Source organism: Bombus fervidus, chromosome 10 (genome assembly GCF_041682495.2).
Source record: "Bombus fervidus isolate BK054 chromosome 10, iyBomFerv1, whole genome shotgun sequence".
Taxonomy (NCBI): domain Eukaryota; kingdom Metazoa; phylum Arthropoda; class Insecta; order Hymenoptera; family Apidae; genus Bombus; species Bombus fervidus.
In genome coordinates this window covers 2,019,488-2,037,005 of record NC_091526.1, presented here as the reverse complement: position 1 = coordinate 2,037,005, position 17,518 = coordinate 2,019,488, and the positions used below count along the sequence as shown (strand labels likewise).

Sequence of the window (17,518 nt, the reverse complement as noted above, 5' to 3'; positions counted from 1 at the left end):
CTCGTTTAGTTACATAATTATTCATATTTTTCTAAATGTTTATTCTGTTACACACAATAATTATTTTCACAGAAACTATCTACCTTTTCAAGAATTACTTTATTCTAATTATAAATATATATTTATGGGTTTTATCCCGTTTATTTTAAAAAAGACTGTTGAACAGTGGAATTTAACTTTCAGAGTTATTAGCGAATTACAATGCAATTATATTGTTCAGAAACATCGACGTCCTTTTTCCATTTCGTTGGCTAATTTTCATTTTTAGCGTATTACGCATTTCCTCCTACGTATTTCAAAATTTATTAACGATAATCTTCTACGAATTGATCGATTTTGGGTCACTCAACTGTAAATGCGCAAACTGTGAAAGCGATTAAGTCCAAAGGGATCCAAGCACAACAGTACGAGAGTTCAATTAATTTCTATTTGTTTAAACTGATCTGTCTAAATATGAATTTTGTGAGATGTCTCATCGCATCTCAATTGTTTTCTTTGTTCCTTATTCTTATAGTTGCAGGTAATAGCGAACAATTAGTAGAAAGTGATCGTTAATAAATTTTCAATTACGACCTAGAAGAATTAATACGTTAAAATAAAAATTACCAAACAAAATAGAAAAACAACCACGATGTTTATAAGAACGTGAACAATTTTACTGTAATTCGCTAATTACTCTGGCAGTTGAATGCCAGAATTCTAAATTTTAAAAAATGACATTTCAGGTATGCGTAATCCAAGATATCAAAAAATATTAAAAACAATAATTGAGCTACATGCGGGAATAGAACCGGTACCCTTTCTTGCTTCGAAACTTCGAGAACAACGTAGAGGCATATGAAATCATCGGGCGAAAACGCGAATTTCGCTTTCTCTGCGACCGTCATCTCCTTATTGTAACGCCAAATTTAAAATCCTTCAGTGACTTATTGCAGTAGCAAGCGTACATGTTACACTATTGCCATTCATTGCAATTGCGAAACGTAATTTCACATAATTGACGATATTAATGCTTAATTAATCAACTGCGCGCGCGCCACAGCCAACTATACGTTTCTCACCGCGCTCGGACAAGCCAACACCACTAAATTGGTATATTTTATTATATACTTTATAAGAACAAAGAAAATCCGCAATTAATTGGAAACAATTCCAACAAAACAATAATCGATAATAACAAAAGAAAAAAAAAAAAAGAAAACGCGCTTCTAAGATCAAAATAGGATATCTCCCCGGTCGGTCATGCAACGATTTTCCTTAAAGTAGGGAGATCTCTCTCCCCATTCGGTTTGCTGAGTATTAAGGTAGTATTACAATCAGTTTCATGCGGTAGCGTAACAATTACGTTACAATGCGTATGCGTTAATATGTAAGAACCAAAAATCGTTTCCTACAAACGGTAAACAAAGTAACAAAAATTAGCCAAATTTATGAACACTTAAGAAATATTGCTTTATTATTTCGTATATTTTATATTATAGTTAAAAATTTATAAATAAATTATAGGCTATAATGATTTCATCGTCGGTGATATTATGCTGCTTATTTTATTTCCTGTTTACCGATTATCGATAATAAAAAGAACTAACTTAATCTAGTTACAACTAGATGGTACGTCGGGAGTCAGTGACGCTGGTCGCTACAGAGTTTTTGCTAGTAATGGAAAATACCTAACCTTAAATTCGGTTTACATCAGTTTCTTTATCTACCGAATAAAGTATCCGTAACATTTCTTAATATTTGCAAAATTTAACGAATATAACAATGCCTGATCACTTAGGAGAAGACATGCGAAAAGTAAAAAGCGAAGAAGGAAAAGAAGAGAAAGAAATAAAATGTAAGCTTTAAATATTAATTATTTGCCTTTAACTGTGATTTAAAAGAATTTATTAATGTATTATTTCAGCTCTCGATGAAGGAGATATTGCTCTGCTTAAAACTTACGTAAGTGAAATTGTATAATAATTTTGATAATAATAGATAATAAAATATTAATAAAAAATAAATTTAAATTAGAATAAAGATTCTTGGGATTATTCTAACAAAAATAACGCTAACATATTATTTTTTATACAGGGTCAAGGACAATATACTAAAAGTATTAAAGCAGTTGAAGAAGATATACAGACAATAATTAAACGAGTTAACGAATTGACTGGAATCAAAGAGTCTGATACGGGTCTTGCACCGCCTGCTTTGTGGGATTTAGCTGCAGATAAACAAACTTTACAAAATGAGCAACCATTGCAAGTCGCGCGCTGTACTAAAATAATTAATGCAAACTCAGACGATCCTAAATACATTATAAATGTAAAACAGTTTGCAAAGTTTGTAGTTGATCTAGCAGATTCGGTTGCTCCTACTGACATCGAAGAAGGAATGCGAGTAGGAGTGGATCGTAATAAATATCAAATTCATATTCCACTTCCACCAAAAATTGATCCAACTGTAACAATGATGCAAGTTGAAGAGAAACCTGACGTCACATATAGCGATGTTGGTGGTTGCAAGGAACAAATTGAAAAATTGAGAGAAGTAGTTGAAACACCTTTATTACATGTTAGTATTTTATAATCATTAAATTACTTCTTTTTTTGTACAAGATAATTAGAAAAAAATAATTTATTTATTACAGCCAGAAAAGTTTGTTAATCTGGGAATTGAGCCACCTAAAGGAGTATTGTTATTTGGTCCACCAGGTACAGGCAAAACTTTATGTGCTAGAGCTGTAGCTAATAGGACAGATGCCTGTTTTATTCGTGTCATTGGTTCAGAATTGGTTCAAAAATATGTTGGCGAAGTAAGTATAACATAAGTCTTGACTCCGAATTATTAAGCAATGCTTAACTAAGAAATAAAGTATGCAGGAGTAAACAAAAAATCATTTCTAAGCAAATATAATATAGATTTGCAAACTAATGATACTTAAATCGTTCTTTTTGTTATTTTGTTATTCAGGCTTTTGATATTTCTGATAATTTAAGTATTTATAACTTGTTAATGGTGAATGTACAAGGTAATTCATAAATGCATGTTGATATTCTGGCGATTACACATTAAAATAAGTAAAGAACGTCATATGCACATATTTCCTGTATACCTTAGCTTTCAAGTTATGAATCGCCTGGTGTAATAAGTATTTTAAAAATGTGCTTAAAAATCAATTTTTGTACATAAATGTACGTGCTCAGAGATGTCTAAATTCTCTAGAATAACTTGGTAACAGTTTTTCATACACTGTCTGTAAGATCACTTATATTTTTGTGATAAAAATGTCTAAAATATCCCTAAAATAAGATTTTCAAATCAAATTTAACAATTTTTTAACTATAATTGATACTATATACATATTTAGTCAACGTACATTGCAAATACAATTGATTTTATAATATATATAAAATTATATTAAAATTTTGATTCACAAACAATATAGTTACTGGTTCAAGGTTTGATTCATATGCTTAATAAACAATAATATTTAATATATTTCTAGGTCTGTTAATTTTTTGAGTTACTAGAGATAAAAATTTATGTTGTTGAAATCTGTAAAAAATTATTAAATTTGTAAAGTATACATACAGTCAGTGTAAGAAGAATTTGTACAGTAATTAATTCCAACAAAAATTTTAACACATAACAAATATATACATATACTTAGAAGTCTTCAAAATAATTTCCATTTTGAAAGAAATGTGATACAGTTACAGTTTAATGGAAAAATATAGTATAAAATAAGTAAGATTTAATATCTGAAGGGCACTAAATCACGAAATTTAATTATTTTAATACTTAATATCATTCCCTTTTGATTTTATTATAGCTTGAAGCTGTCGCAGCGTTGAATTTATCTAATTAATAAGTAGTCTACTAAATAACTAAAAATATTATCCCATTCTTCCAAAAATGCCCCCTTTAAATTATTTCGTGATACATGATGAATGAATGAATTCATATAACATGGTGAATTCGTATTTTTCGTTTCATGTAATCCAATGTATATATTTTAATAATATTTATATCTGGGGACTGTAGAGGTCTTTTAAAGTGTTTCCAAACATTATATAAGATTCTGTTTGTATATTAATAACGTTGTGTTTTTGATCATTATGATCCCAATATTTTTATGATGCTTGCATCAGAATGAAATTGTCTTTTAAACCCATTTTTTCTGTGCTTTAGTGAAAATTATTTTTTGGAATATCCATGTATATCTTATGATTCATAGTGTCAATGAAATGAAGAGATATTCAACACCATCAACACTTACACATCCCCAAATAAAACAGATGCTCCACTGTTTTACAGTGGGTAGCAGGTTTTCTTTTCATGTTACATTTTCTTTTTTTTTTTTTTTCTCTCCATACTCTAGATCTAAATACTAAATTATTCATCAGGGTCAAAGATACCAAATTTTCTTTCATCTGTAAAAATGATTCGTTTCTAGAACTCAATTAGCATGTTTACATACCTCTATGCACATCTTAATCCTTTAATTCTATTAGTTTCGCTTGTATAATACTTTTTACGAGTCATCCTTCTACGGTATGCTTCTTAAAAAATTTCGTACTTTACTAGTATTTACTTCGATATGCAGTTCATTTTTCAGCGCACTATCAATTTTCAATGCTGATATTTTACGATTTTCTTTTACTCTCCGAATTGTTAGTTAGCTAGTGTTCTCATTTATCTTACTTAGACGACCACTTCTAAAATTATTTTTAACTATATTTCACAAATAATGTCTGTGGATAATTCTTTGTATTATAGACCAAGATCCACTAACAGCAGAAGAAATATCATTCAGCAATTTGCACTTGTTATACAAATTTATGATAATTTTTCGTTTTTCTAATGTGATTTCTGTGGTTTTCAACTCATATTAATTCGTGGCAATAAATTGTAATGATAAATTTTATATACAACTAGTTCGAGCAATGATCTTGAGACAACGCTTAGTAATGGTTATATTCGATGTCTCATATTGTAAAAAAAAGTAAAGCAGTAACTGAACGAATACTTATTACACATATATTTTTACTGCATATTTATTAATATTTAACATACATTAATATTTTTTTACGATAGAAATAGGTATTGGATTCCTTTCTTTACTATTTTTTTTTTTTTTTTTTTAATTATCTTGGGGACTTCTAAGAATATATGTATATCTTTTATTTGTTAAAATTTTGTTAATAAACGACGTTTTATAATATTTTTGTCGAAATTAAATTCTGTACAAATGCTTTTTACACTGACTACATATGATATTTTTTTATAAATGAAATCCAGTTTCTAACTATATTCAGATTATAACTACATAATAAGAATAATAAGAATATTCTATTTTCTGAAGTAAACATAATAATGTTAAATTATTATTATTATATTAGATTGAGTAACAAGTTCATTTGTGTATTCTTAAAAGACACATGAACATTTTAGTACTTTTGTATAATATTAATCAAGAAATAATTTACTCACTCTATTTCTTTAAAAATATGTATATATCTTTCAAAAAAAGCTCAGATACATGTCTTTTTATATTCTTTAAATAAATTTGTGTGATGCCTTTTAAAATGATATATTGATGAAAAATGAATGAACATATTACTCAAACCAATATTATATCATACTATATTGGTATTATTGTTGTTGTTGTTGTTGTTAATGTTGTTATTGTTGTTATTATTGTATTATATTATACATGTAATTACATTATATATAACTGTTATATCTAACAGGGTGCTCGTATGGTAAGAGAATTATTTGAAATGGCACGTAGTAAAAAAGCATGTTTAATATTTTTCGATGAAATTGATGCTATTGGAGGAGCTCGGTTTGATGATGGAGCTGGTGGTGATAATGAAGTACAACGAACTATGCTAGAATTGATTAATCAATTAGATGGGTAAAACATATGTTTTATTATTAAATCTCTTCAATAATTAATAATAGGTAATATATAACAGATAATGATGATATTTATATGATTTTAAATATTTTAGCTTTGACCCACGAGGTAACATTAAAGTTCTAATGGCAACAAATAGACCAGATACATTAGATCCAGCATTGATGAGACCAGGACGTTTAGATAGAAAAGTAGAATTTGGATTACCAGACTTAGAAGGACGAACACATATTTTTAAAATTCATGCGCGTTCAATGAGTGTTGAAAGAGATATCAGATTTGAACTCCTTGCACGTTTATGTCCTAATAGTACCGGAGCTGAGATTCGATCTGTATGTACAGAAGCTGGTATGTTCGCGATTCGTGCACGTCGAAAGGTAGCTACAGAGAAAGACTTCTTAGAAGCTGTAAACAAAGTGATTAAATCTTATGCTAAGTTTTCTGCAACTCCTAAATATATGACCTATAATTAAATTTATTATGTACACTATTCTTATTTGTTCTAAAATATAAGAATATTACAATATTGTACTGCTAATTATAATATCATAATTAATTTTCAATTATTAAGTATACAATAAATTGTAATTTGTTTCTTATTTAACATTATACTTTCTTTACTTTTATACATATTTTCTCATTAAAAATAATATTTCCTCGCTTATACTATTTCGTTCTTTTGAAAACAAGTAGAATTGGTTTTTAAGACCTCATGAAAATTGAATTTTAATGGGGCATCTGGTTTGTTGATTAATAAAGATATCATCCCAAGTTCACCCCCATGCCAAAAAATGTTGAGTTGTTGACACATCTGCACAAAATAAGAAGATTATATTACTTTATATAGCATATATAAAACATTTGCATATATTTTAGTTGTACCAAAAAAATTACACAACATACAGTAACAAAAAATTCCTTCTTAGGAAGAGCTAACAAAATAAAAGTTAATCTTATTTCTTTGATGGGACGCTATATTTTATTTATCCGTGCACGGCAATAAGTTTGATTATGAATTCACACGATCTACTACGCTATCGATAAATTGTTTAGCCGTTTGTGTCTCAAGCAGCGCGATTACACTGTTTAGATTTTGTGTCGAAAAGTCCCAGTAAATTTGAACGCTACGACGGTATTTTGTATTTCATTGTTATCTTCTCAATAATTTTTATTGAACAAAACTTGAAATATTTATATACGCATATATAATATTATAGATGTATTTCATAAAAATAACAAATATGACGAGCGCTATTGCGCCGCTTGTTTCTCTTCACAATCGATTTAGACAAGCGCTAACGCGCTGTTCGGGATTTTTCGATCCTGTTTCTTCAAGGACCCCTGTGACTCAAACTGTTAACTTCACCAAAATTATCTCTAATTTTCAATGTCATTAAGAAGTGACATTCTATTTAATATATGATTCTTCAACACACATTACTTATTTATCAACATATAATATTTATATCAATTATGTACATTTCGTGACTATTTACAAAGTTGACATTGATTTATCAAAGGAATTCTGAGCTATTTTAAAAACAAATATCAATTTATTATTGTTGTGTATTACCTTGTATGTTTCTTCTTTAATAATGCCTATAGAATCCGATAAAAGGACTTTTCATATAAATGCAAACATAATACATGTATATGTATTCCATAATATAACAAAACTAATCAGAATACTCGGTCATCCATGAGAAAATTAGCATTTAATAGGGGAATCAATATCGGCAATTATTTACAAAGTTTCACGGAAGCCGGTAACGTTAGCTTAACTTAATCTTTATTTTATCTGATTTTATAAGTATCTCATAATTTCGATTATTACCACTTATTATATACATATACATACTACCGAACATATTTTTGTATTTGTGTATAACACAAAAACTAAGGCTGTGCACGGTTATCATTAGGTTACGACAGGAACGGGTATACATTTTGCATACATTATTTTGATCAATTAAAGATCAAAATAAAGTGCAACATTCCAAGAGATTCATCAAAAATTATTTCACGCTAGGCATTACCGGCCGAATACTTCTTTGGCATAATCCATAACCCATTATTTTTCCTCTTTCATTTATACAATACTAAAAATGATTATCTGTCTCATCAGTGAGTCAAGTCTATTAGGTTGGACATAAAAATGTGACCGCCTACTCCAAAATAAAATGTAACTCAAATTTTATGAAGTATTTTGAGAATATCTCGGAACTTAAGACTTGAGCGGCGGTAATGTTAACTTTGACGACATATTTCAAGGTCATTGATATCGGTGAGGTCATCCATTTTAAAAATAATCATCTAAATATCACATCGTTCTTTTTATATGGCGGCGAAAAAGCAACAAATGATCGATCGATCCTGTTGCGTATCTTTATATCGAATTTTGATACCCAAAGATTTACCGCTTATTTATTTACATTAATATGACAACAAATGGTACCAGAATATATAACAAGTGATTGAGAACACACAATATGAAGTTCTAATCAGTATAGGTGAATATAAAATATAATCGGTCGTGAAATAAAAGAATTTCAAGAAATGTGGGGATAGCGCCAATCACAACACAAGATAATATTGTATAATATTTAATTAATGGCAAGAAAACGGAAGAATTATAAACAAGATATTAAACTTGAATATTACTGTTAAAAACTATATACTATTTTTTGTGTAGGCATAAAAATATTTGAAAATCAATATTATATTAAATATTAAAAACTTACCCTTAATAACAATACTTGCATATTTTGCTCTGCAAATCGTCTAGCAATACAAGATCTAGGACCATGACCAAAAGGTAACAATACATATGGATGTACTGATTTTCCACAATTTACTTTACTGCTACTTTCTGAATGTTCACGTAGCCATCTTTCTGGTATAAACAAGTCTGGTTTGTTAAAGTATTCAGGAAGACGACAAGTGACTTGGTTTTGTGTTACAACAACAGTCTAAAAGAAACGAATGAGGAGAACATATTTTTACTTTAGGTATTTGTATAAAAAGAAAATATGTTATATATAGCTTTTCTAATATAACAAAACATTATTAAAAGTATTAATAAAATGAAGCTGTTATCCATTGAAAGTGAATTCTATTGAAACTTATAGCACATCAACTAATTTACATTTTCTTAAGATTTATAACTTACCCCTTTAGGTACTTGATAACCATTAAGAACAATATTATTTTGCAATATGCGACCTATTCCTATAGAAATTGGATTTAATCGCAAGCTTTCCTTAATGACAGCTTTGGCATACGAAGCATTTCGCAACACACCTGCTGTTATTGGTTGATTATGATCAGCTAAAAGCTGTGTGGCTTCAATTCTCAATTTTTCTTGAACATCTTGGTGTCTTGCCAGGTGATACAAAGCAAAAGCAGTACTGTAAGTAGTCTAAGGGTATAAAAAATTTATATATTAAATTTCTCTTTTTTTATAATCGTTAATCTACACTATTAAATTAGTAATGTTAGTAAAAGGATACAGAATTTAGTCATATTCAATTAAATTTTTATATTGTGTGTAAGCTTAAAAATGTATAACATATTATAAAATAACATAAGTTATATCACAAGTTTTTAATAAGACATATATCTATTTTAAAAATATAATAGTATCTATATATATAATATTTCTAATAGTAGTATTTATACCCATAATGTTCCTAAACATTACACTTTATATAAAAACATATAACATAACATATGATGAGCATTAATTATTTTCAGACTTAATATCATATTAATTGATGTTATTATGTAGTTATTTACTTGTTCACTATAAAATATATATATATAGTAATCTATTTGTTTTCTATAAAATAAACAAATTTTACACATGTAAATAGAGATCCAAATTTCTTATTTATATATATTCAATCAATACAGTAATGATGTATTTACAAATATCTAAATGTTATTCGTATTTCTTAAATTAATAATAAACATGCACATGCATAAATATAACATTAATACGTAGTTACATTTATAATGATATGTATTATAATATTTACAGTATCTACACCAGCAAGTAACATGTCACAAGCCATGCCCACAATATCCTTAATATCCAGAGCAGGATTTTCTAAATAGGCATTTAAGAATGATTTGTTATGTCCAGTTTTCGTATTCTGTTTTTTCTGAGATACCAATTCTAATGCAACCCTGATACATTAAAAAAACATAACATATGAGGTATAGCATTTAAAAATAAACTAATTATAATGTACAGAATGAAATATTTAGATTGCTTGATCTTTCATTGAGTTAAGCTGATTGATACAAAACCATATTAATACACACACAATTTCTGTTTACTTATGATAAATATTGTTAATGTGCCGTTAATAATAATTTTAAGCATATAAAAACCTTCTGTGCTTTTCTTATTGTAGAACTTACAATATAATGATAATAAATTATACAAATTATCTGTGAGCAACTTCAATAAATTCGTGATTTTGAAGACTTTGTATAATGAGAAATAATCTAGTAATCAAACAATAAATGATAATCCCGTGTAAGATTAAAAATTATTGCTTACATTTCCATGTATGTTTGTGCCTTACGTAATTTTCGGTACAATGGGGTTTCAAAATAACGCCATAATTGCAATCCATTATCCAACTTTAACATTACGCTATTTGTTGTAAAGGCAGCATTGATTAATTTTGAACTTTTAGAATTTTCACATCTTTCTTCTTTTGAGAAGCTATTCAATCTTACATCAAAAACAACCAGACATGTCACTAAAATCAAATATAGAAAAGATTATTAGACATTAATAGTACATCTTTTTATTTATATGTATATAAATTTATTAATAGTATGTGTGTCTATTTGTCTATTAAAAAATGACACCAATCATTAAATTTAAGTATAACATAGTTCAAATTTAGGAAAGAGAATGTAATTGCAAAAAAGAAACTTCAGTTCTATGTACATTAAGAGATATGTGTGATCATATTACATTCAAGGAATAAGCGTGATAAAAGAGGTAAGAAGTCATCAAACTTCTCATTAATACATAATCCAATAAATTCTTGAATGACATCATCTGTTTCTTTTAAATAATTGATCACGTCTTGAGGTTTACTAGAAACTTTTTGGAACTCCTTTCGTAATCTCCACCATTCTGTTCCATTTCTGAAATTTGTAATACTATATTAGAGTAAATTAATTTAATAGAAAGTTGTATACGCATCATATTAATACTATGCTCAATATCTATATAAACTATGTACTATATAAAGATATTTATAAAAACTAGTTTTTAACAGTAAGTAGTCAAGGAGTTAAGTAGTTAAGTGTACAAAATTTTACAAGATTAATTTCTTCATAATTTAACTCGTTTCTATTTAAACATTTTAAAAAATTATTAATGCTATATCCGAAAATTACAAATTTTTATAGAGTTTTACACTAAAATTAGATTACTAAAAACTTAATATAATAACAACATCTGTAAGAATTGGCAAGTGCTTTTCTAATGTACCTTTATATAACGTGCATTTATTACGTTTTAATCAATCCAACTCTGTTAGTATTACATACAATATTTGATATCCAAAAATTTGACTATAGTGCAATATTTTAACAAAATACCTATGTACTACATATATATATGCACTATATATAAAAATATGCTGAATCATTAAATACACATATAGATTTTATATACTTAGTACATATAGACGTTTATTTCTTTCATATCTGATATAGATATTCTAACATACATGTTCTTAAAAGGCAACAGTAAAACATTATAAAAGGTTATGTATGCCTTTTAATAACGTACATATGTACATATTTCTTCTAATTACAAAAAAAAAGATGGACGTGTAGTAAAGTATAAAATTGTATAAAAAATTATCGTCACAAATTGCGTAATCTATATAGTATTTTATGTTAAAAAAAAATAAAGATTGTATATACAATATTTTGTTATGAAAAGATTAAGAAAATATATGTACATATAAGTATATAATAAAAATCTTGCAAAACAATATGTTATGAATTTACATTTTGATTTGAATTACTATTTGTTGGTCTAACATCAAATAGAAAAGCATTTAATGCTCTTGTGTTTGTTATTAACTTACTAGTAATTAAATAATATAACTAATTAACAATATAAGTTACTATAATAATTTTACTTGATATTAATTGGAACATTTATAGTCTAACATCAGGTAAATAAAGTTAGCTATAAAGTTATATAAAGTTTGTGCAAAAATTATAGTAAATTATTGTAAACCGTAAAAATATGTGTATTACGTGGGTAATAAACCTCCAGTGTTGTATACATCAGTGCGATCTTTTCGATATTTCAAAAGTGCTAAATGACTTCTCCTTTCTGGATGCAAACCTGATTCCGCTTTGAAAATTTCTGCTATATCTTCCGGCCTATAAACCAATACGAGATTTACATTAGGTACTATTTCTTCGCGCACTAGCGGCCCAAACTGTTCCAATTTTCTTTTTCCACTTTCATATAAATTTGTAAAACTATATTCACCTGTTAAATATTAACAAATTTAAATAAGACAGTATTAACATAATCAGGTTGTAATATTAGACAGTCGCGAAAGAGAAATTTTTATATAAAAGAGATTGCATTTTCCAATTTTTTTAAAAGTACTATGTGCCATCTTGAAAATATACAAATACATATTTGTTTAATGTAATAAAAAATTCATTCACACAAATATTATAATCAAATATAGTAGTATGTATAGTAAATACGTATAATTTCCTTTTATAATTATATCATAAATACTACGTCAAGATGTTTCTATTTGTTTGAATTACTGATGTTGAGATGTACATGTATAGTAATTTTTAAATTGAGTTTGATTTTCTTACCAATAAATGGTAGATATTTGTACAGTGTTCCAATAACTGGTAAAGATTTTGGTCCAGGAATATTATTGAAAGCTTTTGGTTGATGATCATTCGTTTTGATGTTACATTTTGCAAAATTAGCAGAGTAAAATTTAATATAATATAGCTTCTTTTTTGTCATATATGGGCTATACTTCCGCAACCATGTGTACATTGCACTTATACAATGATGTAAACAATGGATTGAAGTAAATATCACAATTTTGTAATGAAAAAGATTTAACAAGAATTCAGGAGTAAAGTGACCACATCAGACTGATTTTGAAGACTATGTGTCTGCATCTTTTGGTGCCCGTTCGTGCCCACGAATGTGTCTTTCTTTTCTTATTTTATCATCTCTTTCTAACTTTGCATCATCGTTCTCTGTCCAGTTTACACATAGAATTTCAACGTGTTGCGTACTATCGCCTGAATTCGATGTGTCGGCGATAAAACGTTTTGTTTAACGGATTCTATTACCTGACAAAATCTACAAACGAAGATTACCTAGGAAAAATTAAATCTTTAACAAATCTTAATTTGACGTTGTGACAATAATAAATCAAGTTCAACATAAATAATAATTGGTAAATAATTAGCAATTAGTAATAATATCTGACTTTGCTTTTCTATTAAATTAAATTTTTTTATATCTTATCATTTATATGTTATATGTATGTATGTATCGTTATTCTATATTTATAATGAAATATAATAAATATGATAAGATAAAATAGTATAATAAAATAATATATAATAAATTATTAACAAAAGCATTTTTAATACTTAATATTTGAAATAAAAAATGAAGTACTAATGACCAAGAAGTTTAATTTATTGCTGATTATACACATACTATACCTACAACATATTAATTACTTCAAAGCTGTGATATAAAATTTCTGTATACTTGATAATATTGCATCTAATTATATCATTATATTAGTTTCTGATAATTATAATAGCATGAAGTAAATTGTAACAATATCAAAATTATTCAGAGGAAGATATTATGTAGTACATATGTATTACACTGATTCTAAAAGTTAGCGATATATTCCTTTTATTAGATAAGGATGATATGTTTATCATAGCGAAATGAGAAAATATTATAAAATCTATAGTATCATTTTGTATGGAACTACGATCTATGATTATGAGTTTTGAAAGGTTCAGATTATATTCATTATCAGCTATTTCATTCATTATAAAGGATGAGTTAATAAGAAATACTTTTTAAAATAACTCGTTATATATTGATTTTATCGAAAAATATTTTAAATGAATCATGTTGTGTGTCAAGAGATTCATCGAATGGATGCAATTTTATCTTTTTATATCTTATATTTTCCGAGATAGATGACCTTGAGATTTTTAAGTGGCATCGTATATATTGTATAACATTAGTCGATCCAACTGGAAGTTCTCGACAAAAAAGGAATAGCTTTAATTTGTCAAATTTAACGTATGAAAGACAAGAAAAGACGCTTCTTTTGTTCTGATGTTCTATGTAATGTTTACGCTGCCTTTGTCTTTCATACGTTGAATTATATAAATCAAAATTAAAATATCTGCTAAACTAATAGTTACAAATTCAAATAATAGTACAAATTCACGTGAACATTTTTTGAAAATATGATTCTTTTATGTAATTTTTGTAAAAAAACAAAACTGATTTTGTCAAAAAATTGTTCACACACATTTATAGGTCTCAAAACACGGCATAACTTTTATTTCAACCATTTTCTGATATCTTTCGTCATTTACAATTTATAAGCACTTACATAGGAGAACCGAGTCAGATAAAAGGGTTGATTACTTCCTTAAAGTAAAACAACGAGCACGGACGAATTACGGCAAAATTCTTAAGTGAATTTAATAAACACTTGTGCAAAGTTTCATCAAAATCGGCGTGTATCAATCACCGGGGTTCCCTTGTTAAAAAATATAAGATATAAAAAGATAAAATAGTATCCATTCGATGAGTTTTTTGAAATGTAACATAATTCATTTAAAACGCTTTTTACGCATAAAACCAGTATGTAATGAGCTATTTTAGACTCACCCTGTATGTCAAATAAAAGATTCATGTAATGAATAAAATATACGTATTATTCATGCAGTTTCTTTAAACTTTTATCGATCTTTTTGCATCTTATGTTCAGCATTCGTTTCACATTTAGAATTCCTTGACCCAATTTGAAATCATACGTGATAAAATGAATTTTATCTGTATAAGATGTATACAATATTATGTAAGTACATCACGATCATCACAATGATATACTATATCTTCGAATCGATGGAGATGTATTTAAAAAAGCTAACCGTAGCATTGTATAAACCATGAAACTTACCGTTTGTCTTTCGAACTAAAAGCAAGATATGTTCTTAATCATCGAGACGTTAACCGCAACTGAGAGCACCTTTCTGCTATATATGTATGATTGATCAATTCAATAAATCCTAGTGGCAAGAAACAGTAAATCGGGAATCGGCATTCAAACTCTAACGGTTACTTACTTTAGTTGCTTTGTTTGGTATTATAAGTATAAAATTAAATTAATAAAATTACGCAGTGATTAAGATTGTGCTTTGGTTAAATGTTTCATCAACTAATCATGAAAAACTTTCCAATAAATGAAATGAGATAAATAAAAATCATAGTTTTAAATATACTTTTCTGGTTTCTTATTTTTATCTCATTTTGTTTGACAGACTTGTATATTGAAACTACTTCTATCTTTCACTGAACACTTAATAAATATATGTATTGTATAATATGCAATAGAATGTATGCCGTATACGTAATTATATATATATATATTTGATTGGTATATCAATTATTCAAGTATTCTATTAATTATCTGAACAATATATTTCTTCTGTTACTTTAATATAAAATTGCTATTAATCTACATACAGACTGCTAAGTTATACATTGAGGACTAGATACGTATTTGGCAACAATCAAATAGCGAAGATAATATTGGATGAACAAGGATGAACAAGACCTTTAGCTAATATAATAAACACATACTGATGAGTTATTGAATTTGAAACAAATAAGACAACATTTTAGAAACATATGATAAAGGTAATGGAAACGATAATAATAAAATAGAACTTAATAAAAGCCAATGCTCGAAAAATTGTATTTTATATACAGAATTGTAAAAATTGGTAATAAAATTAATAAACATTCTGTGTAAAACTATAATTTTATATAAAAGAAATATCAAATAACAATGAAAAAAATATTTATTTATATATTTACATTTTGTATACTTAGTACTATGTAGTACAGCACAAAGGCGTCTGTTCTAGGCGTTGCTTAAAGGTTCTTGTTCTTAGACATCTTTATGACATCTGGTACTGGTAATATCCCATAAATGCATCAACATATCTTTTAAACATCTTATGTTATGTATAAATCAAGATGTCCTTAAGGCATCTTATTTACTTACGTTGTACTTTGGTCATGGACAGGCATTCGCAAAACGTTAATAAGAGATCTTTAAGACGTTTTGCATAAAATGTAAGATACTTTAAATAAACATAAAGTTCGAAGATCTCTCGTACTCCAAAGGTTAGATATTAACAATGTCAAATAAAAAGCTTGCGACTAGCCATCGAAACAAAATAAGAGATAGAAGCGCTAAAAGTATGAGAGCATTACAAAAGTGGCAAGAATTACATAATACTATTGCAACTGTATATTATAGTATGAATTAGAACAAGAACTTCAATGGTTTTATGGCATATAATAATAAAATATATCTTTTGTCATATGTTACTTGCATAATTCTCCCTGTAATATTAATATATAGATGTTCTGCTATCTAAAAATTTTCTTACTGTAATCAACATAACATCAACATAACATGTTCGTCCAATAATGAAAATATTGCAAATTCAGTTTTATAATATGTTTGTTATGTATAAAATTCCGTAAATTAATAAAAATGATTCTAAACACAAAAAGATAACGATTTTCCTTTTTAAGTAAATATTGATTTTGTAAATCTTATTTGTTCTTAATGACAACTAATAAGATACAATTTTTCGATAGGTTTGTTACGACAGCATCTTCACGTACATTTCATTTATCTTTAAACCGAAATCTATTAATCAGTTAACAAAGATTTAAAGAAAATACAACTGTTGAAGATTTTTGAACTTCTCTTTGCGAAAGGAAATGAGTACTTTTATGATAGTAATTTAAAAATTAGGACTCAATTATTGTCAAACGATAACAAGTACAAGAAACGGGAGAAATTAATAAAATAGATAATATTTAATAATTTATAAATTGACAATGGATGTTCATATAAATACATAATTCTATATAATGCAAGGTTTATCCATATTGTGATATATTTATCTTATAAAATTGAGTTAGTTTATCAGTAAACTCTTGCACAATAACTGCAACGCATGGATAATATGTCGTTAATGTAGTCAACTTTACGTAGATTACATCAAGTTGCATGTTCAGAATTTTTAATTGTTTGCTGGTTTAGTGTCTTGAATTTTTAATAGTTTAGTTTGCTCAAATGTATTGCATTATCTGTAACCTGAATTGGAAATCGAATAAAAAACAGACATACTAAGATATCGAAAAATTTAACAAGTAGACAACGGTTGTATTTCATATAAAATTGACAATTCAAATTTGGATAAAATGTTGGTAATTTATTG

General features: G+C 27.2%; 2 protein-coding genes and 1 long non-coding RNA gene across 8 annotated transcripts; 2 read left to right on the top strand and 1 right to left on the bottom strand.

The window, feature by feature from the left end:
• Nucleotides 1-1,628: 1,628 nt before the first annotated feature.
• On the top strand, nucleotides 1,629-6,510 carry Rpt1 (26S proteasome regulatory subunit Rpt1). Its single transcript, XM_072012142.1, has 6 exons — nucleotides 1,629-1,837; nucleotides 1,907-1,944; nucleotides 2,077-2,559; nucleotides 2,636-2,800; nucleotides 5,742-5,908; nucleotides 6,006-6,510. Exons 1-6 carry the CDS (start codon nucleotides 1,765-1,767, stop codon nucleotides 6,382-6,384), a joined length of 1,305 nt encoding a protein of 434 aa, XP_071868243.1. The 5' UTR covers nucleotides 1,629-1,764; the 3' UTR covers nucleotides 6,385-6,510.
• Dib (Cytochrome P450 302a1, mitochondrial) lies at nucleotides 5,815-16,325 on the bottom strand. Of its 6 annotated transcripts, none has more exons than XM_072012135.1 (10): nucleotides 15,175-15,264; nucleotides 12,800-13,307; nucleotides 12,212-12,452; nucleotides 10,905-11,080; nucleotides 10,479-10,683; nucleotides 9,949-10,099; nucleotides 9,081-9,329; nucleotides 8,653-8,880; nucleotides 6,533-6,722; nucleotides 5,815-6,316 (listed from the first exon to the last, which is right to left on the bottom strand). In XM_072012135.1, the coding sequence occupies exons 2-9, from the start codon at nucleotides 12,990-12,992 to the stop codon at nucleotides 6,573-6,575; spliced, it is 1,593 nt and encodes a 530-aa protein (XP_071868236.1). In that variant the 5' UTR covers nucleotides 12,993-13,307; nucleotides 15,175-15,264; the 3' UTR covers nucleotides 5,815-6,316; nucleotides 6,533-6,572. The 6 variants fall into 6 exon arrangements, with proteins under 6 accessions (XP_071868236.1, XP_071868238.1, XP_071868241.1 ...); XM_072012137.1 differs by having other exon boundaries at nucleotides 6,621-6,722; XM_072012140.1 differs by having other exon boundaries at nucleotides 12,303-12,340.
• On the top strand, nucleotides 8,845-10,375 carry LOC139991772 (uncharacterized). The gene is made up of 3 exons (XR_011800901.1): nucleotides 8,845-8,983; nucleotides 9,089-9,320; nucleotides 9,951-10,375. It is a non-coding gene; the product is annotated as an uncharacterized lncRNA (long non-coding RNA).
• Nucleotides 16,326-17,518: the final 1,193 nt, after the last annotated feature.

Excerpts from the sequence above, each read along its gene's own strand:
- Rpt1 (XM_072012142.1), top strand. The coding sequence starts at position 1,765 with ATGCCTGATCACTTAGGAGAAGACATGCGAAAAGTAAAAAGCGAAGAA. Across the intron at positions 2,560-2,635 it reads TTGAAACACCTTTATTACAT|CCAGAAAAGTTTGTTAATCT; the intron begins GTTAGTATTTTA and ends TATTTATTACAG. Across the intron at positions 5,909-6,005 it reads TTGATTAATCAATTAGATGG|CTTTGACCCACGAGGTAACA; the intron begins GTAAAACATATG and ends TAAATATTTTAG.
- Dib (XM_072012135.1), bottom strand. The coding sequence starts at position 12,992 with ATGTACACATGGTTGCGGAAGTATAGCCCATATATGACAAAAAAGAAG. Across the intron at positions 10,684-10,904 it reads ATCACGCTTATTCCTTGAAT|TGACATGTCTGGTTGTTTTT; the intron begins GTAATATGATCA and ends ATTTGATTTTAG. Across the intron at positions 8,881-9,080 it reads GTTATCAAGTACCTAAAGGG|ACTGTTGTTGTAACACAAAA; the intron begins GTAAGTTATAAA and ends CGTTTCTTTTAG.